Source organism: Adiantum capillus-veneris, chromosome 24 (assembly GCF_014529385.1).
Source record: "Adiantum capillus-veneris isolate H3 chromosome 24, ASM1452938v2, whole genome shotgun sequence".
Lineage (NCBI taxonomy): Eukaryota > Viridiplantae > Streptophyta > Polypodiopsida > Polypodiales > Pteridaceae > Adiantum > Adiantum capillus-veneris.
Genome location: NC_140954.1, coordinates 64,631,370 through 64,658,009, shown reverse-complemented (window position 1 = coordinate 64,658,009; position 26,640 = coordinate 64,631,370). Strand labels below are relative to the sequence as shown.

The following is a 26,640-nucleotide window of genomic DNA, read 5'->3' as shown; positions in this document are numbered from 1 at the left end:
CATGTAAATCTTGACGTTTTAATTACCTTTATTGACGCTTAAATGTTATTCTGTTCTTAAAGTGCATCCCAATAAAATTTATTCGCACATGTTTTTTTTTTTGAATCGCTGGACCATTTTCGAAGCGTCCCCTCCCTCTCTGTGCTCTCGTCGCTTCCTCCGGCACACGCGCACAGAGCGCGCCGCCCGCGCCCCCCCGGACACACAATGTCGGACTCCATTGGAATATTGAGCAAGCTGGGCTACAAAAACATGTGGTGCAAGCTGAAAGACTACCGATCGAAGAAAGGTGAGAGGAAGCCTGCACTGCCCGCGAAAGTGCTTGTAGTTGCCTGCGAGAAACGCGTCCCTTCAGGCGGAAAGATTTGGATCGGCGGCTTCGGTACCATGGCCATGGCAAGCTCTCTCTCTCTCTCTCTCTCTCTCTCTCTCTCTCTCTCTCTCTCTCTCTCTCTCCATGTATTGTTATTGTTGTACTTACCTACATGGCCATGGCTTCCAGGTTTGTTCATTTTTCTTACACACGTATCTATTAAGTGTGTGGTGTATTTACATATGTTCGTTTGTGTATATGTATCCTTATGTCGAGAGAGAGTGGTGGCTCGCTTCCTTCCTATGCCTTGTCTTGAGTGCTAGGACATGCTCAAGCAAGGTGCTTTCATCACCTTGTCGTGGTGTCTTCTGTGGTTGAAGCAAGGCTGCTTTCACCTCTTTGCCGTGCTGTGTCGACGATTCTTTTTCAAGTTTGGTGTTGGCGTCTCTCTTGAGTGCTGTCAAGATTTTTAAGTGCAAGCTGCTCTTCATGGTGTTGATGGTGGATTCAACTTTATGCTGTCATTGTGGCTTGGCCACAATGGTTATTCTAGGAAGCTATGTGGATCTCTCTAGAGATCGATGACTCTTTAGTAGGTGTGATGTGTACTCAGGAAAGAGGCAGCAGATTGTGGATGTATTTCCTAATGGGGATTTGTAGATTGTTGGGGGTTGATTTCCACAATGTAGAGACTTTTGAGGATTGGTGTGTAGTTCTGTCACCTTGTTTACCATTTATTACATCACGTGAGAGAGATGCTTGGGATAGATTACTTTTTGCAGTTTCTGGTACATATGCCTGGCATATCCCATCCTTGACTCGCACTCCGCAGTCCTTGCAGTTTTCGTGGGGTTTCACGAGGCAGCCAGGTTGCTTGCTAGAGCGATTTTACATTTGCGGCTGCATGGTCGTACAATTAAGATTTGACTTGCTACATTGCTATCGAGGAGAAGAGGTTGTCCTTACCATTGTGTCAATTCTGTTGGTTCCGAGGGGGAGTGTTCCTATACAGTTGCATTAGTACCAAGCCTAGGTAATAACTGCATCCGAATCACCTCTTATTAGTAGTTCATCAACTTATTAATAAGTGACATTTTAGCATCATTTTAGAAATTGTGGGATTTTCAAGGTGCATTGCCAGACCCAGCTTTAATTCCCTATATAATTGAACCTAGAAGTCACTTTTCATCCAGCTTTAATTCCCTATATAAGTGAACCTAGGGGTCACTTCTCAACCACAAATCAGTACCCTTAGTACCAACACCAAGTACCCGTAGTACCTCAGCCTCTATGGCGTTTTTGCACTAGATCACCTCGTTGCACCATCGTAGATCTAGCCATCAACACTAGCGTTTTCTGTTTTCAGCCCAAGACAGCAGATCAACCAGCGTTTTCAAATGCCTCAGATTAGCCAAGGTTTTCAAATTTCCGCCCTAGCCTCATGCCAATTCGTAGTTTCAGGCAAGAACAGTCTTAGCTTTTTTAGTTTTCAGCCCTTAGCCTCACAAACCCAAGCATCTACCACAAGATCCCATCAGCATCTCAACATCTAGGACCATTGTATCAGCCTTTGTGCAATCTAAAGCAAATACCTCTCTAGCGATAGAGAGGGGGCCCTTGGAGGGGCATCTGATGTTAGTCCTCTCTCTCTTTCTCTCTCTCTCTCTATCACTCACATAACCTTCATTCATAGTATCACTCTCTCCTCTCTCTAGTCTATTGCACAACTCTCATGAAGTAAAAGGAACTCTCTCATTCTGTAAAAGGAACCTTGAGTACGCACTGAGCACTCATTTTGAGCATTCACCATCTTCACTTCCGTTGCATATTACATTGGTATCAGAGCTCTTTGGGAGTGTTCAATATCATCACTCAAGAAAAGACCTAAAGAATCTCTCAGATTTTCTCAAAGAATCTTCGTGTCCTTGCACCAGACTTAACCACTCCCACCCTTAGTCTATCGCGCATCGAGAGCGCTCTTGCCTTCATGGCTCTGTCTTAAGGGCATATAAGGCATAACGAACCACATAATTTTCTTTTGCTTCATTGAGATTGCTTGTAACCCAAGACCACTTGTGTCAATCTCTCTAATCTGTGTTTTTGAAGAGTGACAGGTAACCTAGAAAAGAAGGGCTTGTCCAGCCCACCCTCGTTCCTCTTTCCACCATTAAGAGCAGACCTTGAGGCTTGCACATTGCGCCATGCCAATAGATGTGAGGTGGAAAATAACAACTTTGGTGTGAGCGCAAGGCTGCCAAGGGGTGCACTGGTAGGAAGGAGTTGAGCTTGGGTAAGAGAAAAGCCTTCTTCAACGCAAATTGCAAGCAATACCAAGTACCAAGAAGCCCAAGTACCCAAGTATCCCAAGTACCAAGAACTTCTAGTACTCAAGTGTCACAAAATGATGATGTGGCATGACCTAAAGGACAGACTCCGGATAGAAAGAGGTGAGAGCCCCGTTGAAAGATGTAGAAGAAGTTGTGACAACTTGCGGAACCAATCCGAGAGGCCAAAATGAAAGGTCCGATGGGGCTCAGGGGACACAAGAACATTAAAATAAAGCAAGGACTCTCAATTTGCATGTATATGTTGACGTGGCAATGCAAGATAAACTTCGTGCTAATCGCGTTGGCTATTGACGTGGCACCTGTATGGATTTCCGTGATTTGCGTTGACAACTTTTGACGTTAGGAATTGGGACTAGATGCTTTTAGACTTGAAGCTTTTCATGTACATTGCTTTTGGAAGGCCCAGGGCATATAAATAAATTGCCAGGGCCTCAATCTCAGCCAGATTAGAAGCATTGTTGAGAGGAGGCTCAGAGGAGGACCCTTGGACAATTGTACTTGTGAATCATTAATAATAAAGAAATACCGAAAGGGGTGCCTGTCTTTGGGGCTAATCTCTGTGGGCCCGGAACTTCGCTGTGCAATGTCGTCTCTCTCTCAGTTTTGTTCAGTTCTTTCAGTTTTCTCGTGTGTGTGTGGTAGATTCTCGACTTGGAGTGTCCAAGTCTGTTACATGGTATCAGAGCTCAGTCGATTCTTCTTTCATGAAGGATCCGATCCTTTACTCATAACACTTATGGATTCAGTTGACGAATTTCGTCAGGAGGGAACTGTAATACCCGACCAACCTGGCCTAGGCGAGAACAATGAAGATTTCAATGGACATCGTCCATCTTCTGAAGATTCAGAGCAGTACAAGCAATCTCCTCCTATTGAATATGAAAGGATGGAGATGCAACAGCAACAGTAGGTTGACGCTTAACAGATGCTTCGGTACTCTAGAGATCCACAGTATGTGAAATTTTTGGCCAAGTATCCGCTTGCGAGATGCATTCCAGATGGCGTTCGGTCATCAGATCACCTCTGAAGTCGGCAATGAAGAAGTCAACTACACCTAGGTCTCCTGCCCAGAAGGTGTTTTCAAAGGTTGAGTTTGAAGGAGTTGAACGACGAGTCAACAGACTCATGAAGACCAAGAAGTGTCCAGGGAAGCAGAGTCGAGCAACCGACCATCCAGGTTACTTGGGTCGGAAATTTACTTTTGAAAACGCCAAGAAGGCAAAGAAACGAGCTCGATTTGAGGACGATTTCAGTTCGTTCTCTTCTTCTTTTGATAGCTCTGACAGTTCTTTGACCTCAGAGTCCAGTGACAAGGGAAGAAAGGGCAAGAATAGGAGAAAGACCCAAAGACACAGTTGAGGCAAGAAGGCAAAGAAGAGTCGATCCCATAGAAGATCTTGAAAGTACTTTGACGGTTCAGACGAGGATTCCTCTTCCTCGGACAATTCAAAGCCTGATGAGCCAGTGTTTGCTAAGAGGAAGCAATTTTACTGAGCCAACCAATATGATTTTTTCAAGGATAGGAAGAAGAAACCATAGTTACAGGGGATGGGGGGGACGGGCCCTAGGGCCGCGGGATGGCCGTAACCGAGCCGGGGACGCCTTGGGACGGTCAGAAGAGGTGCCGGACGGGCGGGTCGCAGGGGGGACGGACCAGGGACAGACCGGAACGGACGGGGACGGATGGAACGACTGGGAACGACAGTTTTTAGGGCAAAAAAAGTAGCTGTTTGGGACTGTTTTTGACCGTTTTAAACGGCTATTTGCAGCCCAACTGCCATATTTTGGGGGGGGCTTGGCCCTTGGGAGGCTATAAAAGCCCCCTTGGGCCTCTTAATACTTATTCCCTCAAGGCTCAAGCTCTCCTCTCTACTCATAGCCTCATTGCTCAAGGCTCAAGCATGACTAAGCCGTGGCCCGTACGCTCTACACTCAACGCTTGAGTCTCCACTCTCTCCCTCTTTACCCACTTTGAAGCTCTCCTCTCCCTCTTCTACCCACTTTGAAGCACTCCTCTACTCTCTCTCCACACAAGCTCTCCTCTAACTCCTCTAACTTCTAAGCTCTACTCTCTCGAGTCTCTCCACCATCATGTCATCTCAAGCTAACTCCACTTCTCAAGCCGGTTCTTCTCGAAGGAGGCCCGCCATGCAAACATGGTCGTGGTGGGATGAAGTCGACTTTAGCATGCGTGGCAAAGGTGGCGGTGCAAGACCATGGACATGCAAGCTATGCCCATACAAGAGAACGGGTGGTGCAAACAAAGTGCGAGCCCATCTTCTTCATGAACCCGGTCACGAGGTGAAGTTTTTGCCCTCATGTAGCTCCCGAGAAGAGGTTGGATCTTCTTGAGAAGCTCACGGTGTATGAGGTTGCGGAAGCGGCCAAGAGGGGCCGTTTTGTTGCCGTTGATCCCTCCGCCACGGCGACACCGCGAGAGCAAAGGGAAGCCAACCTTGACGACATCTCTCGAAGCTTCAAGAGCGCCATGATCTACACCGTCCTCTTCTGTTCCGCATCGCCAAAGCACTCTCAACAAAAATTGGAATCCTAAATTGAAGGAAGAGGTGGATAGGTCGGTTGCCCGATTCTTCTTCCACGACCACATTGCCTTCCATGCTTCGCGGTGAGTTTCCTTTGGCATATGCACATTGCAATCTTCCATTTTGTATTCATAATGGGTTATAACTTCTCGACTCTCGACTCGCCATACTAACACAACATGCTCTATTTTGTGTGGATAGGTCTCCATACTTTCGAACCATGCCGGAGTCTACATCAACAGTAGGATTGAAATGCTGAGGATGGGCCGACGACACCGCTTGGTGGGAGGAGGTGAAGACTCTTGACGCCATGGTCAAGCCTATTCTACACTTACTTCGAGTGGTGGATGGCTTGCAGCCATGCATTGGCAAAGTCTACGAAGCTTGGTCTGATTGATCTCGAATAGACATGGTTGCAATAGGGGTTAGTCAATCGGACATCGATGAGGTCCCGATTGGACCTAGATGTGATTGCTAGCTGCATTGCCGATAAATCATGGTCTAAGATCCGAATGAATGTTGAATGTCTTGTGATGTCCTGTGATGTATGGTGATGTCCTGTGATGTGATTGTCGATTTTGTACATGCGCTAGATGTGTGTTCCTAGTACGTAGGTACTAACAGTCAGTGTCTGCTAAGACAGTTTATGGCTTTTGTCGGTTTTGCAGGCGTAATCGCGGTCGATTACAATGCTTTCAAGAGGGGGGTATGTCACAAAGTGATGACGTGGCGGACAGCAGAAACCCTAATTTCTGTCAAAAACCCTAAAATTTGCAAACCCTAATTTCTGCCAGAAACCCTAATTGCTGGAAATCGCGCAGGCGGATTATTAAAAAAAAAAAAAATTTTTTTTTTTTGGAAAATGATGATTGACGCGAATTTTGCTTTTGCTTTTTTTTTTTTAATAAAAAAAAGAGAAAAGACTCTCTAAGAGAGAGAGAGAACTGATGCTTTTGATTTTAAAAGCTTTTGGGGCTCTGCTTTTGGGCATCCCTTGTAACCTTTAAATTAGTGGTGAGAGCCTCACTTCTCAGAGCATCTGGACGCAGAGTCTGAGAGTGAAACCCTAACCGCTCTCTTGTACTTTGATGATTGATTAATACAAAAAGAAATACCGAAAGGGGCGCCAATCTTTAGGGCCAATATCTCTAGGCACGGAACTCCGCCGGGCCAGTGCAAATCTATTGTGATTTGTAAATTGTTTTGAAGTGGTTATTTGGTGCTGTCGCGGTTGATTCTTGACTTGGAATGTCCAAGTTTGTTACACGACTCTCGAGTCTAGACTCTTGAGTGTCACCAGGAGGTGTATTTTTCCTATTGCCTTCCGTAAATAAGTACTAGGTATTTTTATTTATTTTTATTTTTACTTGTTTTCCCCGGAACCCTTGAAAAGGTGCAAGTGGACATTGCATGGCCAGTGTGAAACGGCTGCGGCCGAATAGGTTTCTCACAGCGGGAGTCTGGGTCGGTCAGTCTGGGACTGGTCGGGCCAGTTAGCACTGAATTCTGATGAGTATGGAAGCCTGTGTGCGCCAAATGAAGTCTGGGCCACTCGGAAAGTCACTTATAACTTTATAAGTCAGTGGGAACTAGAGAATTAACTCAAAAGGGGCAAACTGGACACATGGCGGTTCCAGGTTGATTTTCCACTTCCATCAGTAAGAGGGGGCGCCCAATTTGAGAGAGGAGGCTGATTTTTGCATTGACCTACAGTGTGTGTGTGTGTGAGTAGTGGGTGCAGGTCTACAGCTTTAATGGAAAGCTTGCCTTCTCCTCTGTCTCATGTAGCGCTATGATTTGCTCTCGTGCATCTCTCTCTCCCCTTTGGCACATATGGTAATGCCCCACTAGTTGGGCTACTCAGATGAACATGTACAGTTCTGGGGGTTTATGCGCGTTTGCCAAGGCAAGAGCCTTCTGAACAGGAACCGGATTAGCTAATTGCTAATCCTCCACAGGTACGTATAGTTCCATCGCAAAAGATTGCGAGTTTGGAGAGTTTTCTCGCTTGAAAACTCGTCCAATTCACAGGGGAACTGTCCCATTGCGTGCGGGAGCCCTTGGGACACGCGTAGGCGTGTTCGCTCCGCTAAAAAGGATTCGAAACAGCGAATTACAGCCTGCCGTGTTTTTTTGCAAGTTTAGGGTTTCGCACCTAAACTGCAAGGGAACCCCGGGGGAGCCTCGTGAGAGCCTTGGGATGCGTGTACAGGCTTTTGGGCACCCGGCAGTGAAAAACAGGGAATTACAGCCCGCTGAAATTCTGTGACAGCTCACCAGAAAGCTTCCAGATAGAGAGGGAATCCGTCCTAGACAGGTGCTTTTGACCTACAGGGGTTTTTGCGTCGTTATGTTGCCAAAATCAGGTCGAAAACCTGTGTTTTCAGCCCTCGCCAGGTTTGGACAGCTTTGTGAAAGCTTATGCGAAGTGGTCGGATCGTCTACCTTAATTTGAATAAAGAAATACCGAAAGGGGCGCCAGTCTTTGGGGCCTACAGGGTGTTGGTCTCGTGTGCGCAGTGACATTCTAGTCGTTGGACGCAACTGTGTTCTCTTCCCTTCTCAGTGCTCTGTGTAAAGTTAACAGGTAATTGAAATAGTACCGCCCTCTACGTTGTACAGGCCGGTTATATGGAGTCTACGACTCTACCTACTACATATCCCTTTGTACTTTTTGTTATCCTTGAGGCCTCAGGCTTGTCCTAAGTCCTTTAGGCTTTTTGACTCTTGAGCCCTTGTGGCATGCACTTCTCATTTTGTATCCATCGATCATCGATGTTTTATTAGCACATTTCCGCCTATATGACTCGTGTTCTTTGGTCTATTTAGTGGAAATTTATGGTCAAAGTGATGCTCTATGTGTGTGGCATGTGTGGAGGTCAAAAAATGCCAAAAAAAAACTACTCTTTTTTTTGCCGTTCCGAACCCCATCCCCGTTTCCTGACTTTTGCCGTCCCGTCCCTGTTCCCGACCCCGTTCCTGACCCGGACCCGCCGTCCCATGTAACTATGGAAGAAACCCAAAGATTTGAAGGAGGGCGGGCAAGCAAAGTTTGAAACTTTTTTTGGCTTCAAGAATACCCATAGAGCCCTCGCTTTCATTAACAGTTTGATATTGCATACGAACGCTATTCTGAACACTCCAAAGTCCGGAGAGCGACATCCTACCTCAAAGGGAACGCATAGACTTGGTGGTCTACCTTGCTACGATGGAGGGAGGCACCAACAAAGTGGGTTTAGTTCAAAAAAGTGTTTACTTCCTCATGGCTCACTCTGTCACAAAGTGATGACGTGGCGGACAGCAGAAACCCTAATTTCTGCCAGAAACCCTAAAATTACTGCAAACCCTAATTTTTGCCAAAAACCCTAATTTTTGGAAATCGCGGAGGCTATTAATTTTTTTTATTTTTTATTTTTTTGAAAATGATGAGCGACGCAAATTTTGCTTTTTCTCTACAATATGAGAAAGAGAGATAGAATGCTTTTGCTTTCAAGTTTTGACTCTCTGTGAGAGAGAGAGAGAGCAATTGTTTTTGATTTGAAGCTTTTGGTGCTTTGCTTTTGGGCATCCCTTGTAACCTTTAAATTAGTGGTGAGGGCCTCACTTCTCAGGGCATGTGGACGCAGAGTCTGAGAGTGAAACCCTAGCCACTCTCTTGTACTTTGATTTGATTAATATAAAAAGAAATACCGAAAGGGGCGCCAGTCTTTGGGGCCAATATCTCTAGGCATGGAACTCCGCCGGGCCAGTGCAAATCTATTGTGATCTGTGAATTGTTTTGAAGTGGTTATTTGGTGCTGTCACGGTTGATTCTTGACTTGGAGTGTCCAAGTCTGTTACAGTGGTATCAGATCACGGCCGATTTCTCTTCTACGGGAAATCCGATCCCCGATGTTTTTTTTTTCCGCGGCACCTATGGCTTCAGGCAATGATCAGTCGACTCCCTCTGCATCTGGAGATGCGGGTTGGGATCACAACGAAGATTCAGACAGAGAGTATGGCTCGCCTCAGCCTACTCAAGCGGAGCAAAGAGAGATGGAGCGTCGTCAATTGATTGGCGATGCAACAAAGATGATGCTCAATTTTGCCAAGGACCCGAAGATGGCAAAATATATGAACCAGACCTCTTTGGAAGAGGTACAGATGGAGTGGCAGAGAACCACAACCACTTCCGAAACCCGCTCTCAAGAAACCTTCTGCCTCCAAGAAAATATATGAAGAAGGAACTGGAGAACGTGGTTGATGCACGGATTGCTCAGCTTTTTGACGCGCAAAAGAAAGCCAAAAAGCACGGCAAAAAGCAAAAGAAAAGCATTGACTTTCCAGGTTATTTGGGTCGTCAGTCAACTTTTGACAAGGCAAAGAAACAGAAGAAGCGTGTCAAGTTTGAAGGCTTACTCAGTTCTTCATCTTCTTCTGACAGTTCTTCTAGCTCTTCAGACTCGAGCGAAGAAGACAGAAAAAAACAAAAAGCGAAGCAAGACACAAAGCTTCAAAAAGGGCAAGAAAAAGGCAAAGAAGGCTACATCTCGCCCAGAGACTGACAGTTCTATTGAGGACTCGTCTACAGACAGCTCAGATTCCGATGACGGAAAGTTTTATGCGAATAAGAAGAATTTTTACAAAGCTAACCAGTATGACTTTCTCGAAGATAAAAGAAAGAAAGTCCGAGAGTTTAAGGAAGGTGGCAACTCGATCAAGTTTGATACTTTTTCAAGATACTCAGATGCTTCGAAGGCTTTGTCTTTTATACAACAGTTTGACATCGCTTTCGCAGGAGGACGCTATTCAGAGCACTCCAAGATTCGGAGAGCTGCCTCTTACTTTAAGGGGAATGCTCGTACTTGGTGGTCCACGCTTCTTTTAAAAGCCAAAAAGCACGGCAAAAAGCAAAAGAAAAGCATTGACTTTCCAGGTTATTTGGGTCGTCAGTCAACTTTTGACAAGGCAAAGAAACAGAAGAAGCGTGTCAAGTTTGAAGGCTTACTCAGTTCTTCATCTTCTTCTGACAGTTCTTCTAGCTCTTCAGACTTGAGCGAAGAAGACAGAAAAAAATAAAAAGCGAAGCAAGACACAAAGCTTCAAAAAGGGCAAGAAAAAGGCAAAGAAGGCTACATCTCGCCCAGAGACTGACAGTTCTATTGAGGACTCGTCTACAGACAGCTCAGATTCCGATGACGGAAAGTTTTATGCGAATAAGAAGAATTTTTACAAAGCTAACCAGTATGACTTTCTCGAAGATAAAAGCAAGAAAGTCCGAGAGTTTAAGGAAGGTGGCAACTCGATCAAGTTTGATACTTTTTCAGGATACTCAGATGCTTCGAAGGCTTTGTCTTTTATACAGCAGTTTGACATCGCTTTCGCAGGAGGACGCTATTCAGAGCACTCCAAGATTCGGAGAGCTGCCTCTTACTTTAAGGGGAATGCTCGTACTTGGTGGTCCACGCTTCTTTTAAACAAGACTGCACCAGTTAAATGGCTGAAATTTAAGAATCTTTTTATTACTTCTTGGTTGACGCAAGAATATGAACGAGATATACGAGCTGCTTGGAACCATCTTCGGATGACCAAGAAAGACACAATCAATGCTTATTGTGAAAGATTCTGGAGCTCTTTTCTACCCGCCTCTTCATTCAAGAAGATCTTGTTCAAAGAACAGATTGAACGTTTTACCTTGGGTCTACCTACAGAGATCCGAGATCACTACTTGGAATAGAAGTCAGCTTCTATTTAGGAGTTGATGAGTCATGCGAAGCGGGGCTTTGCCATTCACTTTGGCAGTTTGACCTACCCCATAGATAAGGCCATGACACAAGGAGCCGAATAGACTTATGGGAACGAAAGTAGAAAGAAAAAGAGCAACCCAGAGGAAAAAAGATGCACGACTGAAGCTTACTCCTGATGAGAGAGCTCGCTTCATCAGAGAGGGGAAGTGCTTTGGATGCGGGGAACATGGACATATCTCCGCGAAGTGCCCTAAAAAGGCACAGAAAGAACAGAATGATAAAGATGAGCATAGGTCTGAGAGTTCGAGAGGAGCTGAGGAATGTGGCAGAAAAGGTAGATAGAAAAGCAGAACTGGTACCACATGGCGTGGGACTTGCACCGAATCTAATGAATGAAAGTACAAACTTTGCCGCTTTTGGGGCAAAGTGAAGGATCTGGAAGCTCTTTTGAAGGAGCCAAGGCCAACTTCTTTTCACTTGGAATTGGCGGCTCGATTTGGAAATTACGCCCAACAGACTGACGCCATAGGCGGAGGTAGTTCGATTGGCACCCGGATGGGATGTTGCCATTACACCGAGCATTGGCAAACTTTGTTTGTAATGACAAGGGTGTTCAAGGTACGTGAGTGACGTTCTACTCGGGATCCCTTGGTACCACAAGAACTACGCCGTGGTTGACTATCGGGCCGAGAAAGCGACTTTGATAAATGAAGGGCTTATAGATTGTACTTGATGAACTTCAGTTTCTTACTTATTCTTTTGGGAGAGAACTGAACGCTGGATAAAGGTTGAATATGTTTTGACGTGATCAAAAGAACGCCAAGATTTTTCTCCACACTCATGCCGATTGCTTTTCAGAGGGCTTGAAGATCAGACCATTGATCTGATACCCGGAAGCACGCCACCGAATCGGCCACCCTACCGTGTGAGCCGCGCACAGAATGAAGAGATTATGAACCAAGTGAAAGACCTCTTGGAAAAGGGTCTTGTCCAGCGTAGTACTTCACCGTATTGCTCTCGAGTGTTGTTGGTTTTGAAGAAAGACGGATCTTGGAGAATGTGGATCGATTATAGCACTCTCAACGAAATCACCATCAAGAACAGATTTCCGATTCCTAGGATCGATGATATACTCGACAGGTTACATGGATCCTCGTGCTTTAGCAGGATTGACTTGAAGAGTGGATATCATCAGATTAGGATAGCGCCAGGAGATGTCTACAAGACAGCTTTTCGGACGACTTTTGGGTTATTTGAGTTTTTGGTGATGCCTTTTGGTTTAACCAATGCTCCTGCGACATTTAACCGGATGATGGACATGATTTTTCGAGAGTACAGGATATTTGTTGGCACTTTCTTTGACGACATCATTGTTTTCTCCAAGAATGAGGCAGAACACAGAGATCATCTGCTTCAAGTCTTTCAGGCATTACGAGATCACACATTAGTGATTAATGCAAAGAAAAGTGAATTTTTCCTACCAGAGATACACTTTTTGGGACACTGTGTCAGCAGCAGGAGTGCAAATGGACCTGGCCAAGATAGAGACTATCCGTGATTGGCCCGATTTGAGGAATGTCCATGAAGTTAGAAGCTTCTTGGGACTGTGTTCGTACTACAGGCGGTTCATACCAAAGTTTGCAGAGGTTGATTCCCCTTTGCATACCTTAACACAGAAAGGAGTACCTTTTTTGTGGGGACCCACAGAGGTGACTGCCTTTCGGACATTGAAAGAGAAATTGACTACGGGACCTATTTTGACTTTGTCGGACTTGCAGAAGTCATTTGAAGTATATTGTGATGCTTGTGGTCGTAGTCTGGGTGCGGTCTTGATGCAAGAAGGCCATGTCATAGCTTACGTGAGCCGTTCATTCTCTAGGCCGGAGATGACAGCACAGATCTATGAGAAAGAGCTTTTGGCGGTTTTCCATGCTCTTACTCAGTGGCGGCATTACCTACTCGGAGCGGACTTTATTGTCTTTACAGACCATCAGAGTTTGCGCTACTTCTTGTCACAGAAGCAGCTTTCGGAAAAGCAGATGCGGTGGGCGAACATCTTGTCACAGTTCCACTTCCACATTGTCCATGTGCAGGGACAAAAGAATGTGGTGGCAGATGCATTGTCTCGGAAACCGTTGGTTCTGGCTATTTCCGCGATACATCATAGGAGCTTCGAGGATATGGTCGATCAGTATGCCACAGATACAGATTTTGCAGATATTTTCACACGGATACGGGATGGGGAGATAGTAGCGGGATACTTCCTTCGGGAAGGCTACTTGATGAGAAAGACTATGTTGTGCGTTACACAGCCGTTGAGGGATAAGGTTATGAGTGAATGCCACTGTCCACCTTTTACGGGTCACTGCGGCATTGCTACCACCATGAAAGGGGTAGAGAGATACTTCTTTTGGCCGTGACTCAAAAAGGACATGGAAGAGTTGTGCGCGGTATGCCAAAAGGTCAAGTTTGACAGCTATAAGGCACAGGGATTGTTACAACCTTTACCCATACCCATCCGCCCTTGGGAAAATATTGAAATGGATTTCATTTTTGATCTCCCGAGAACTAAGAATGATCACGATGATTTTCGGATTACATGGCACGTCTGAGACGATTGTCTCCGACAGAGACCCCAGATTTATGAGTTTGTTTTGGAAGGCAATTTGGGAGAACATTGGCACGCAGTTGTAGTTCTCGTCATCGTTCCACTTGCAGACTGATGGGCAATTTGAGATTGCCAATTCAGTGATTTTAGATTTATTGAAATCTTGTATCTCGGATTAGAAGACTCAATGGGAAAAGAACTTACCTTTGGTGGAATTTGCCTACAATAACACGATACACTCATCGACGGGGAAGACGCCATGTGAGATTGTTGAAAGTGCTGCGAAGGTTTCATCCTTCCTGAGCACGAAAGATTAGATATTTGAAGCGGATGAATATTCGCGAGATTTGGATACGGTTTTTGCGGAGGTTCGCGAGACTTTGCAGGAGTCTCAAGAATGACAGAAAAAGGCAGCGGATCGCCATCGTCGCGACTTGAAACTGAAGGAGAATGATTGGGTGCTCTTACTTTTGAGAAGGCATGCCTACGAAAGAAAAAGGGAAAGGAGAGGCTTTTTCCAAAGCTTAGTATGCGATACTACGGACCTTTCCAGATCATTGACAAGATACATGATGTCTCCTTCCGATATAAACTGCCATATACTTGGAGGATTCATAATGCATTGCATGTGAGTCTCTTGAACCCTGTTAAGGGTGATGTGCCTGATGAGCAACCCGAAGTGGAAGAAAACGAGGAGATCCTTGTTCCTGAACAGATTTTGGCACATAACGATACGAAGAAAGGTAAAGTCCGAAGGCGGTTCTTGGTTTAGTTCAAGAACTTTCTTGCATTTGATGCGAAGTGGATGGAGGAGGAGGACCTAGTAGATACTCCTCGGATTGTGAAACTTTACCTCGATGTTTTGGTTTAGCATAGTCTACTCCAAACAGAACCCAGAAACTCAGCTTGGCCGAAGATCTGGTGCAGTGGGATGCACAAGAGGGGAGTTACTCCGCTCTTTTGTCAACAGATGCCTTGATTTTGATACTAAAGTCACTGATGTCTCTTTGAGCTTCAGGGATACTGAGAGCTGACAGTATTTTGCTGGATGACTTTATGAAATGGAATTCCTGATAACGATACTGATTTGTTCTTGACTTCTTTTGAGTGCAGGAACTGATAGACGAAATGACTGCAGCATTTTGGTTTGATTGATCTCGAATAGACATGGTTGCAATAGGGGTTAGTCAATCGGACATCGATGAGGTCTCGATTGGACCTAGATGTGATTGCTAGCTACATTGCCTATAAATCATGGTCTAAGATCCGAATGAATGTTGAATGTCATGTGATGTTCTGTGATGTCTGGTGATGTCCTGTGATGTGATTGTCGATTTTGTACATGTGCTAGATGTGTGTTCCTAGTACGTAGGTACTAACAGTCAGTGTCTGCTAAGACGGTTTATGGCTTTTGTCGGTTTTGGAGGCGTAATCGCGGTCAATTACAATGCTTTCAAGAGGGGGGTATGTCACAAAGTGATGACGTGGCGGACAACAGAAACCCTAATTTTTGCCAGAAACCCTAAAATTCCTGCAAACCCAAATTTTTGCCAAAAACCCTAATTTCCGGAAATCGCGGAGGCTTTTTTTTGTTTTGAAAATGATGAGCGACGCAAATTTTGCTGTTTCTCTACAATATGAGAAAGAGAGAGAGAATGCTTTTGCTTTCAAGTTTTGACTCTCTCTGAGAGAGAGAGAGCAATTGTTTTTGATTTGAAGCTTTTGGGGCTCTGCTTTTGGGCATCCCTTGTAACCTTTAAATTAGTGGTATCGCATAGGGACTCACAACCTATGGGACACATGAGGAGATCCACCTAGCGGTTTGGAACTGCAAGGGGAATCTATGGACACATCCAGAGAGGCTTGAGGAGGTGATGAGAGGGCAAGACCTCATCCTTCTGACAGAGACACACGAGACTCTAGAGCAAAGTCTACCAAAGGTCCAAGGCTTTCAATGGGAGTCTTCACACCGAGACACCACACCATGCAAGAGTCACGAGGGGTGGCTATACTCTTCAATCTGGGACTCCAAAAGCAGGATACAAATTGTTGCACGAGACCCACAATGTAAGGATTCTAGTTACTAATCCTTAATTAAGTGCTTAAACTCATGATTAAGACTTAAGAAACTTGAATTGTACTACGAGACAAGACTCGGAAGACTCTGTGTTTGATTGATGGATTGAATCAAATTTGTTTGAAAGGCGTTCTTATATAGAAACTGAAGAGACACGATGAAAAGACATGACCATAGGTCAAGAGACATGACTCTAGGCCAATAGTCGTGTCCCTCTGCTGTAGAGTCGTGATCCTTCGGAGTAAAGGTGCAACCATTCACTGAAGAGGCATGGCTATTCGCCGAACACATGCGACTCTTGGACGAAAGGATGCATCCTTTGGAGAATCGAGGATCTCGGATCTGGTACGTCTTCGTATCTGCAAGAGAACCAAGTGAAAAAGGTAATACAAAGACAAAGAATACGTCACAATCGTGACACACAGACACATTACCTTTGGATTTGCTTTGAGCTATCACGAGCCAGGAGTATCTACATCGCGCTCTGCTACTTCGCCCCCTCGGACTCTAGTGTTTACTTCCTCAGATGATTCCAAGCGGTGATCACATCACATTCATATTCTTGAGTGTGTAACAGACTTGGACACTCCAAGTCAAGAATCAACCGTGACAGCACCAAATAACCACTTCAAAACAATTCACAGATCACAATAGATTTGCACTGGCCCGACGGAGTTCCGTGCCTAGAGATATTGGCCCGAAAGACTGGCGCCCCTCTCGGTATTTCTTTTTATATTAATCAAATCAAAGTACAAGAGAGTGGCTAGGGTTTCACTCTCAAACTCTATGTCCAGATGCCCTGAGAAGTGAGGCGACCCTACCATCTTGGTATACCGCCTTCTTCTCTTCTTTGTGAGCTTTCTTGACTCTAGGCATGCATACTCGGCGGTGGTCTTGTTGTATCTTTGTGAGGTCGTCGTCAAGGTAGATAGGGGGCCCCTTGAGCCCTCTCAGGCAGGATAACCCTCTTTCGGATGAAGGATGAAGGATGTTCGAGACTCCTCGGAGGTGAATTGGAGGATAAGGGCTTTTTTCTGTAAGTCTTTGTTGGCTCTCCAAGTTTGGAGAAGGGAAGCCTTGTGTCACAAAGTGATGATGTGGCGGACAACAAAACCCTAATTTCTGCCAGAAACCCTAAAATTCCTACAAGCCCTAATTTTTGCCAAAAACCCTAGTTTTCGAAAATCGCGGAGGCGGGAAAAAAAATAAAAATAAAAATAAAAATAATATTTTTTTTTTTGGTTTTGAGCGATGCAAATCTTGCTTTTTCTCTATGCAATGAGAATAAGAGAGAGAATGCTTTTGCTTTCAAGTTTTGACTCTCTGTGAGAGAGAGAGAGCAGTTGCTTTTTATTTGAAGCTTTTGGGGCTCTGCTTTTGGCATCCCTTGTAAACATTTAAATAAGTGGTTTGGGCCTTCACTTCTCAGAGCATCTGGACGCAGAGTCTGAGAGTGAACCTCGAGCCACTCTCTTGTACTTTGAACTGATTAATATAAAAAGAAATACCGAAAGGGGCACCAGTCTTTGGGGCCAATGTCTCTAGGCACGGAACTCCGTCAGGCCAGTGCAAATCTATTGTGATCTGTGAATTGTTTGAAGTGGCTATTCGGTGCTGTCGCGATTGATTCTTGACTTGGAGTGTCCAAGTCTGTTACAGTGGTATCGGAGCACGGCCGATTTCTCTTCTAAGGGAAATCCGATCCCCAATTTTTTTTTTTCCGCGGCACCTATGGCTTCACGCAAGGATCAGTCGACTCCCTCTGCATTTGTAGATGCGGGCAGGGATCACAACGAAGATTCTGACAGAGAGTATGGCCTGCCTCGGCCTACTCAGGCGGAGCAAAGAGAGATGAAGCGTCGTCAATTGATCGGCGATGCAACAAAGATGATGCTCAGTTTTGCGAAGGATCCGAAATTGACAAAATATATGAAAGAGACTTCTTTTTAGGAAGTGCATGAATTGTGACAGAAAACCACTACACAACCATTGAAACCCGCTCTCAAGAAACTTTCTGATCACAAACAGTATTCAGAGAAGGAATTACTAGAGGTGGTTGATGCACGGATTGCTCAGCTTTTTGACGCGCAAAAGAAAGCCAAAAAGCATGGCAAAAAGCAGAAGAAAGGCACTAACTTCCTGGGATATTTGGGTCGTCAGTTGACATTCGACAAGGCAAAGAAACAGAAGAAGCGTGCTCGATTTGAAGGAGTACCTAGTTCATCCTCTTCTTCTTCTACTTCTTCTTTTGACAGTTCTTCTAGCTCTTCAGATTCGAGCGAAGAAGACAGAAAAGGTAAAAAGCGAAGCAAGAAACAACGGTTCGGAAAGGGCAAGACAAAGGCAAAGAAGGCTAAATCTCGCCCAGAGATTGACAGTTCTATTGAGGACTCGTCTACAGACAGCTCATATTCTGATGATAGAAACCTCTATGCGAACAAGAAGAATTTTTACAAAGCCCAACTAGTATGACTTTCTCGAAGATAAAAGCAAGAAAGTCCGAGAGTTTAAGGAAGGTGGCTACTCGATCAAGTTTGATACTTTTTCAAGATACTCAGATGCTTCGAAGGCTTTGTCTTTTATACAGTAGTTTGACATTGCTTTCGCGAGAGGACGCTATTCAGAGCACTCCAAGATTCGAAGAGCTACCTCTTACCTTAAGGGGAATGCTCGTACTTGGTGGTCCACGCTTCTTTTAAACAAGACTGTGCTAGTTAAATGGTTGAAATTTAAAAAGTCGAGCTGCTTGGAACCATCTTCGGATGACCAAGAAAGATACAATCAATGCTTATTGTGAAAGATTCTGGAGCTCTTTTCTACCTGCCTCTTCATTCAAGAAGATCTCGTTCAGAGAACAGATTGAGCGGTTCACCTTGGGTCTACCTATAGAGATCCGAGATCACTGCTTGGAATAGAAGTCAGCTTCTATTTAGGAGTTGATGAGTCATGCGAAGCGGGGCTTTGCCATTCACTTTGGCAGTTTGACCTACCCCACAGATGAGGCCATGACACAACGAGCCGAACAGACTTCTGGGAATGAAAGTAGAAAGAAAAAGAGCAACCCAGAGAAAAAGGATGCACGACCCAAGCTTACTCCTTAGGAGAGAGCTCGCTTCATCAGAGAGGGGAAGTGTTTTGGATGCGTGGAACATGGACATATCTCTGCGAAGCGTCCTAAAATGGCACAGAAAGAATAGAATGATAAAGACGACGACAGGCTTGAGAGTTCGAGAGCAGCTGAGGAACGTGGCAGAAAAGGCAGATAGAAAAGTAGAACTGGTACCACATGGCGTGGGACCTGCACCGAATCTAATTAATGAAAGTACAAACTTTGCCGCTTTTGGGGCAAAGTGAAGGATCAAAAAGCTCTTTTGAAGGAGCCAAGGCCAACTTCTTTTCACTTGGAATTGGCGGCTCGATTTGGAAATTAAGCCCAACAGACTAACGCCATAGGCGGACGTAGTTCGATTGGCACCTGGATGGGATGTTGCCATTACACCAAGCATTGGCAAACTTCGTTTGCAATGGCAGGGGTGTTCAGGGCACGCGAGTGACGTTCTACTCAGGATCCCTTGGTACCACAAGAACTACGCCGTGGTTGACTACTGGGCCGAGAAAGTGACTTTGACAAATGAAGGGTTCAGAGATTGTACTTGATGAACTTCAGTTTTCTTTACTCATTCTTATGGGAGAGACCTGAACGATGGATAAAGGTTGAATATGTTTTGACCTGATCAAAAGAACGCCAAGATTTTTCTCCACACTCATGCCGATTGCTTTTCAGAGGGCCTGAAGATCAAACCATTGATCTGATACCTAGAAGCACGTCACCGAACCGGCCACCTTACCGTGTGAGCTGAGTACAGAATGAAAAGATTATGGACCCAGTGAAAGACCTCTTGGAAAAGGGTCTTGTCCAACACAGTACTTCACCGTATTGCTCTCCACTGTTGTTGGATTTGAAGAAAGACGGATCTTGGAGAATGTGCATCGATTATAGAGCTCTCAACAAAATCACCCACTCAACAGGTTACGGGGACCCTCGTGCTTTAGTAGGATTGACTTGAAGAGTGGATATCATCAGATCCGAATCGGGCCGGGAGACGTCTACAAGACAACCTTTCGGACGACTTTTGGGTTATTTGAGTTTTTGGTGATGCCTTTTGGCTTAACCAATGCTCCTGCGACATTTAACCGGATGATAGACAGGATTTTTCAAGAGTACAGGCTATTTGTTGGCACTTTCTTTGATGATATCATTGTTTTCTCCAAGAATGAAGCAGAACACAGAGATCATATGCTTCAGAGATACATTTTTTTGGGACACTTTGTCTCAACAATAGGAGTGCAAATGGATCCGACCAAGATAGACACTATCTGTGATTGGCCCGATTTGAAGAATGTCCATGAAGTTAGAAGCTTCTTGGGACTGTGTTCGTACTACAGGCGGTTCATACGAAAGTTTGTAGAGTTTGCTTCCCCTGTGCATATCTTGATACAGAAAGGAGTCCCTTTCTTGTGGGGATCCACAAAGGTGATTGCCTTTCAGACATTGAAAGAGAAATTGACTACAAGACCAGATTTGACTTTGCCGGACTTGCAGAAGTCATTTGAAGTATTTTGTGATGCTTATGGTCGTAGTCTGGGTGCGGTCTTGATGCAAGAAGGCCATGTCATTGCTTACGAGAGCCGATTGTTCTCTAGGCCGGAGATGACAACACAGATTTATGAGAAAGAGCTTTTGGTGGTTATCCATGCTCTTACTCAGTGGCGGCATTACCTACTCGGAGCGGATTTTACTGTCTTTACAGACCATCAGAGTTTGCGCTACTTCTTGCCACAGAAGCAGCTCTCGGAAAAGTAGATGCGGTGGGCGAACATCTTGTTACAGTTTCACTTCCAGATTGTCCATGTGCAGGGACAGAAGAATGTGGTGGCAGATGCTTTGTCTCGGAAGCCGTTGGTTCTGGCTATTTCCGCGATACATCATAGGAGCTTCGAGGATATGGTTGATCAGTATGCCACAGATACAGATTTTGCAGATATTTTTACATGGATACGGGATGGGGAGACAGTAGCTGGATACTCCCTTCAGGAAGGCTACTTGATGAGAAAGACTATGTTGTGCGTTAGACAGCCGTTGCGGGAAAAGGTTATGATTGAATGCCACTGTCCACCTTTTATGGGTCACCGCGGCATTGCTACCACCAAGAAGGGGTAGAGAGATACTTCTATTGGCCGAGACTCAAAAAGGATGTGGAAGAGTTTGTGCGCAGTATGCCAGAAGGTCAAGTTTGACAGGCATAAGGCACAGGAATTGTTACAGCCTTTACCCATACCCACCCCCCGCGGGGAAAATATTGAAATGGATTTCATTTTTGATCTCCCGAGAACACAGAATGATCACGATGATTTTCCGATTACATGGCACGACTGAGACGATTGTCTGCGACAGAGACCCCAGATTTATGAGTTTGTTTTGGAAGGCAATTTGGGAGAACATTGGCACGCGGTTGCAGCTCTCGTCATCATTCCACTTGCAGACTGACGGGCAATCTGAGATTGCCAATTCAGTGGTTTTAGATTTATTGAAGTCTTGTATCTCGGATCAGAAGACTCAAACCTTTGGTGGAATTTGCCTGCAATAACAAGATACACTCTTCGACGGGGAAGACGCCATTTAAGATTGTTGAAAGTGCTGTGAAGGTTCCATCCTTCCTGAGCATGAAAGATTAGATATTTGAAGCGGATGAATATTCGCGAGATTTGGATACGGCTTTTGCCAAGGTTCGCGAGACTTTGCAGGAGTCTCAAGAACGACCGAAAAAGGCAACGGATCGCCATTGTCGCGACTTGAAATTGAAGGAGGATGATTGGGTGCTCTTACGTTTTGAGAAGGCATGCCTAAGAAAGAAAAAGGGAAAGGAGAGGCTTTTTCCAAAGCTGAGTATGAGATACTACGGACCTTTCTAGATTACTGAAAAGATAAATGATGTCTCCTTCCAATTGAAACTGCCAGATACTTGGAGGATTCACAATGCGTTTATGTGGGTCTCTTGAAACCTTTTAAGGTGATGTGCCTGATGATGGGGAGCCTGATGAGCAACCCGCAGTGGAAGAAAACGAGGAGACCCTTGTTCGTGAACAGATTTTGGCACATAGGGATAGGAAGACTAAAGCTAAAGTCCGAAGGCGGTTCTTGGTTAAGTTCAAGAACTTTCCTGCATTTGATGCGAAGTGGATGGAGGAGGAGGACCTAGCAGATACTCCTTGGGTTGTGAAACTTTACCTCGATGTTTTGGTTTAGCATAGTCTACTCCAAACGGAATCCAGAAATTCAGCTTGGCCGAAGATCTGGTGCAGTGGGATGCACAAGAGGGGAGTTACTCCGCTCCTTTGTCAAGAGATGCCTTGATTTTGATACTAAAGTCACTGATGTCTCTTTGAGCTTCAAGGATACTGAGAGCTGACAGTATTCTGCTGGATGACTTTATGAAATGGAATTCTTCATAATGATACTGATTTGTTCTTGACTTATTTTGAGTGCAGGAACTGATAGACGAAATGACTGCAACATTTTGGTTTGATTGATCTTGAATAGACATGGTTGCAATAGGGTTAGTCAATCGGACATCGATGAGGTTTCGATTGGACCTAGATGTGATTGCTAGCTACATTGCCGATAAATCATGGTCTAAGATCCGAATGAATGTTGAATGTCATGTGGTGTCCTGTGATGTCCTGTGATGTGACTGTCGATTTTATACATGTGCTAGATGTGTGTTCCTAGTACGTAGGTACTAACAGTCAGTGTCTGCTAAGACGGTTTATGGCCTTTGTCGGTTTTGCAGGCGTAATCGCGGTCGATTACAATGCTTTCAAGAGGGGGGTATGTCACAAAGTGATGACGTGGCGGACAACAGAACCCTAATTTCTGCCAGAAACCCTAAAATTCCTGCAAACCCTAATTTTTGCCCAAAACCCTAATTTTCGGAAATCACGGAGGCGAGAAAAAAAAAATAAAAAATATATTTTTGGTTTTGAGCGATGCAAATCTTGCTTTTTCTCTATGCAATTAGAACAAGAGAGAGAATGCTTTTGCTTTCAAGTTTTGACTCTCTGTGAGAGAGAGAGAGCCGTTGCTTTTGATTTGAAGCTTTTGGGGCTCTGCTTTTGGCATCCCTTGTAAACATTTAAATAAGTGGTTTGGGCCTTCACTTCTCAGAGCATCTGGACGCAGAGTCTGAGAGTGAACCCCGAGCCACTCTCTTGTACTTTGAACTGATTAATACGAAAAGAAATACCGAAAGGGGCGCCAGTCTTTGGGGCCAATATCTCTAGGCACGGAACTCCGTTGGGCTGTGGAAATCTATTGTGATCTGTGAATTGTTTGAAGTGGTTATTTGGTGCTGTCGCGATTGATTCTTGACTTGGAGTGTCCAAGTCTGTTACACCTTGTCTTCTTTGTATCTAAGCTTCATGCATAGGGCTTTCCCATCGCTCTCGGGTATGGACCTCTCCTCTTCTTTGATGCCAGTTACTCGTACATTGAGGCGGCGGGCTTGTCGGATCTTCTCTTCCTCAATGGTTGTGTATGGTGAGTGCCTCATCTATTTGGGGTACCGCTCTCGCCTCCTTTTTGATGTTCATCTTGACTACTTCAACCCATCTTTCCCTGGTGGCCTCCAATTTGTCGTCGTGAGGGCTTTGGTGATCTCCTCCTTGAGGGCTTCCTTGGCTTTAGCTTTGATCTCTCCTTCGGGGGTGAGGGATGCGATAGAGGCGTGGAGGAGGTTGATTTGCTCCTTTTGCTCTTCCTTTTCTTTCTTCCATTCTTCTTTCTCCTCTTTCTTCTCCTCCCACTTCTCCTTCTCCTTCTTCCATGCTTCCTTCTCCTTGGTTAATCCTTCGACCTCTTTCTAAAGCTTGTATAGCCGGTTGGCGAAGACGTCAGCGTCACCATGAAACGCGTTTCGGCAGGTAAGGACAGGTGAAACGTTTCGGGCCTTGAAACGTTTTGCTCACCAAGTGAAACACAAGCCGTTTCACTAACAGCAAGTTACCATAATTTAAGTTTCATAGTCGCTAAACGCACGTTTTGGTCTCACGTTTCATTGTGCTCTCATTTTGGACTGAAATGTTTCGGTGGTGAAACGCCGCGTTTCAGGGTGAAATGTTTCAGCCTTGAAACGTTTCGCGGTTACGCTGGAAGACGTTGAGGGTATCCACGATGTAGCTATCATTTGGCTTGGTTGTCTCTAGTGGTTAGGGCTGCTCCTTCGCGGTGTTCTTCGGCATGTCGGCCCTTTGGGGGGGGGCGGGGGGGCTTAATGTAGCACGGAGGGCAGTGCCAGTGCAGTGGCGCAGGCGTGGCCTAGGGCAGAACGCGAGCACAGGCGCATGTGGGGCAGCGCGTAGAGGGCAGCACAGAGTTTAGGGTTTGCGCACAGGGACAGCGCAGGGTTAGGGTTCACGCAGAGAGAGAGAGAGAGAGAGAGAGAGAGAGAGAGAGAGAGAGAGATTCCTGAACCAATCAACCTTGTGCAGCGCAGGGTTAGGGTTCGCGAGCACACAGAGAGAGAGAGAGAGAGAGAGAGAGAGAGAGAGAGAGAGAGAGAGAGAGAGAGAGAAGAAGAGAATTTTAACGTCGTAGGAAACTATCTCAAGAGACCTTAAAGATCTATCCAAAAAGAGAGAGAGAGAGAGAGAGAGAGAGAGAGAGAGAGAAGGAAATTTCTGATTATGCATTTTTGTGTTTATATAGGCAGCACATGGTTTTGATCTAGTTGCAGAAGCTTTTGGATGGTCAGAACGACATTATGAGACATCAGAGTTACTATTGTCTAGAGCAGCAGAGCTCAGAAAGGATCTCGGTGATAACTTTGATATAGAGAAGAACGAAGTGAGGAGGAAAATTTCTGCGCATGCATTCAAATATGCCAGTCTGTTTCCATGTTCTGATAGCAAGCAGACTCTTACAAGGTTTTTTAAAGTGTGGGGAGGCGGTAAAGGTGCAGGTAAGAAATAGATTATAGAAGAATATCTAGAAGATTTTCAGGTATATTCTATAGAAATAGAATGTAATAGAATATAGATTCGACAGATTATTAGAATATAGAAATAGAATGTAGAGTCCTAGAATAGAATATAGATTCTTGAAATTGAGTATAGATTATTACATTATAGAAATAGATTATTAGATTATAGATATAGAACATTGTTTATAAGAAAATAGAATATATGTTATTGGAAATAGAAATAGAATATTAGAATTATATAAATAGATTAGAAATAGATTATAGATTATTAGATTATTGAAATTGAATATAGATTATCAGATGGCCTTTGAACAGAGGTACTTGGTCGCTGTCACGCCCAAATCCAAGTGGCGAAGTGGGTCTCTCAAGGGATTAATCATGGCCCTAAGAGTGTAGATAATTCTGAACTCTCGTAGTCCAGAGGAAACTAGTGACAAAAGCGTCTGCCTTCGGTTTCTGGGTGCATAGTCCTCGTCGTTCTTCTTGTATACTTTTTTTTGGTGTATGAGGGGAGCGGCCGGGCGTGCCCTTCCCGACTCCGAAAACAAAACAAATTATCAGATAATATTTAGTTTATAAGATTATTATTAGAAGCGTACAAGGATGTGATGTCTATTTTGTAATTGGTCAAAGATTTTGGTGGTTTTCATCGAGGTGCGCAAACACAGGTCGACGATGTCAAATACTTGTGGAGATACCGAGAATAGCGGGCCAAGACGATGATCATTATTATCCACGTGATTTGCTGCCTCCTGTTACCATTCCAGAATCAACAAAGACAAAAGGGCAAACACTCGACGAAGACCTCGAAAGACTCACCAAGAAAAGAAAGGAACCTAGGTGTGTACTGGGCACAAGGGATATCCAAGATGAGATGGATGTGGAACCTGATAGTGTGGGGTGTATCATTGTTGATGATCCTGGGAGTGGGTTTCCTTCCTTCCACCAGCAGTGGACATGGTGCACAAGGAGGAAAAGGGAAACACGCCCATGGATCCCCCCGCGTGTTCCATACCCCCCGCGTGGTCAATTCCCATCCTTTCCAGACACTACTTTTTTTGAAACTCCCTCATTTGTCACTGGCCCTAAGGACCAGAGGCCTTTCTCATTTCTCAATTTTCAGATTTATCACAATATCAATCACTCCAAGCGAAAACTAGAGTACGCCGCTTGTGAATGGAAAGGTACGAGCATGGACAAGTTTGAGCCCTCTGAAGTTCCGCCGGTCTCTTGCTATGTGGAAGTCGAAGTTATCTAAGGAAGCAAGTAGATAGTTTTATTATTGAACATGAGCAATCAGCCAAATAAGGATGTAAACAAGCATAAAAAATGGTAAAGAATGTAAGATGGCTTGCTTAGATAAAGAATACTATTGTTAAGTGTGTGTGTGTGTGTGTGTGTGTGTGAGAGAGAGAGAGAGAGAGAGAGAGAGAGAGAGAGAGAGAGAGAGAGAGAGATGGTACCCTAGCGTACTTCTAGCATGGTTGACGATTAATTTTCTCTTTTTAACAAAATGTACTCTCTCTCTTAACAAAATGTTTTTTCCCAAAATGATAAGCTTGATAAAAACCAAATTATGAGAGAGAACATAGCAAAAATTAAATCCAATGTCACAAGAAGATTGAAACCATATTATGAGAGAGAACATAGCAAAAATTAAGTCCAATGTCACAAGAAGATTTAGAAATATTTTCATGTAGGAAAACGGAGTCTTTTTATACCTAGCTAGGTACGATTGGGGGCAGGGAACCACCAGCCCCCCCACCGGGCCGGCGGTCCCCTGCCCCCAATCGTACCTAGCTAGGTATGCGATGCCTCCCTCACTGAAACTCATGATGTTGAGGTAAGTCACAATGTGGGAATTATTGTGAGAATTTATCTAAAACTTCTTGTGTGTCATGCTCTTACAGTTATTCCAAACCATGAGACCATAGTGGCCATACCTCTTATGCCACAATTGTATAATCAAATTCACATGAGAAGCACT

At 44.7% G+C, this 26,640-nt stretch overlaps 1 protein-coding gene across 1 annotated transcript; it reads left to right on the top strand.

The window, feature by feature from the left end:
• The first annotated feature begins 116 nt into the window (after nucleotides 1-116).
• Nucleotides 117-26,011, top strand: LOC147426488 (uncharacterized). The gene is made up of 3 exons (XM_086498938.1): nucleotides 117-396; nucleotides 24,380-24,632; nucleotides 25,322-26,011. Exons 1-3 carry the CDS (start codon nucleotides 208-210, stop codon nucleotides 25,909-25,911), a joined length of 1,032 nt encoding a protein of 343 aa, XP_086355064.1. The 5' UTR covers nucleotides 117-207; the 3' UTR covers nucleotides 25,912-26,011.
• The last annotated feature ends 629 nt before the right edge of the window (nucleotides 26,012-26,640 follow it).

What these genes read in the sequence shown, in the direction of transcription:
- LOC147426488 (XM_086498938.1), top strand. Translation starts at nt 208, where the DNA reads ATGTCGGACTCCATTGGAATATTGAGCAAGCTGGGCTACAAAAACATG. An exon ending in GCTTCGGTACCATGGCCATG is followed by an intron (nt 397 to 24,379) that starts GCAAGCTCTCTC and finishes GTGTTTATATAG; the next exon opens with GCAGCACATGGTTTTGATCT. An exon ending in GGGAGGCGGTAAAGGTGCAG is followed by an intron (nt 24,633 to 25,321) that starts GTAAGAAATAGA and finishes GCGCAAACACAG; the next exon opens with GTCGACGATGTCAAATACTT.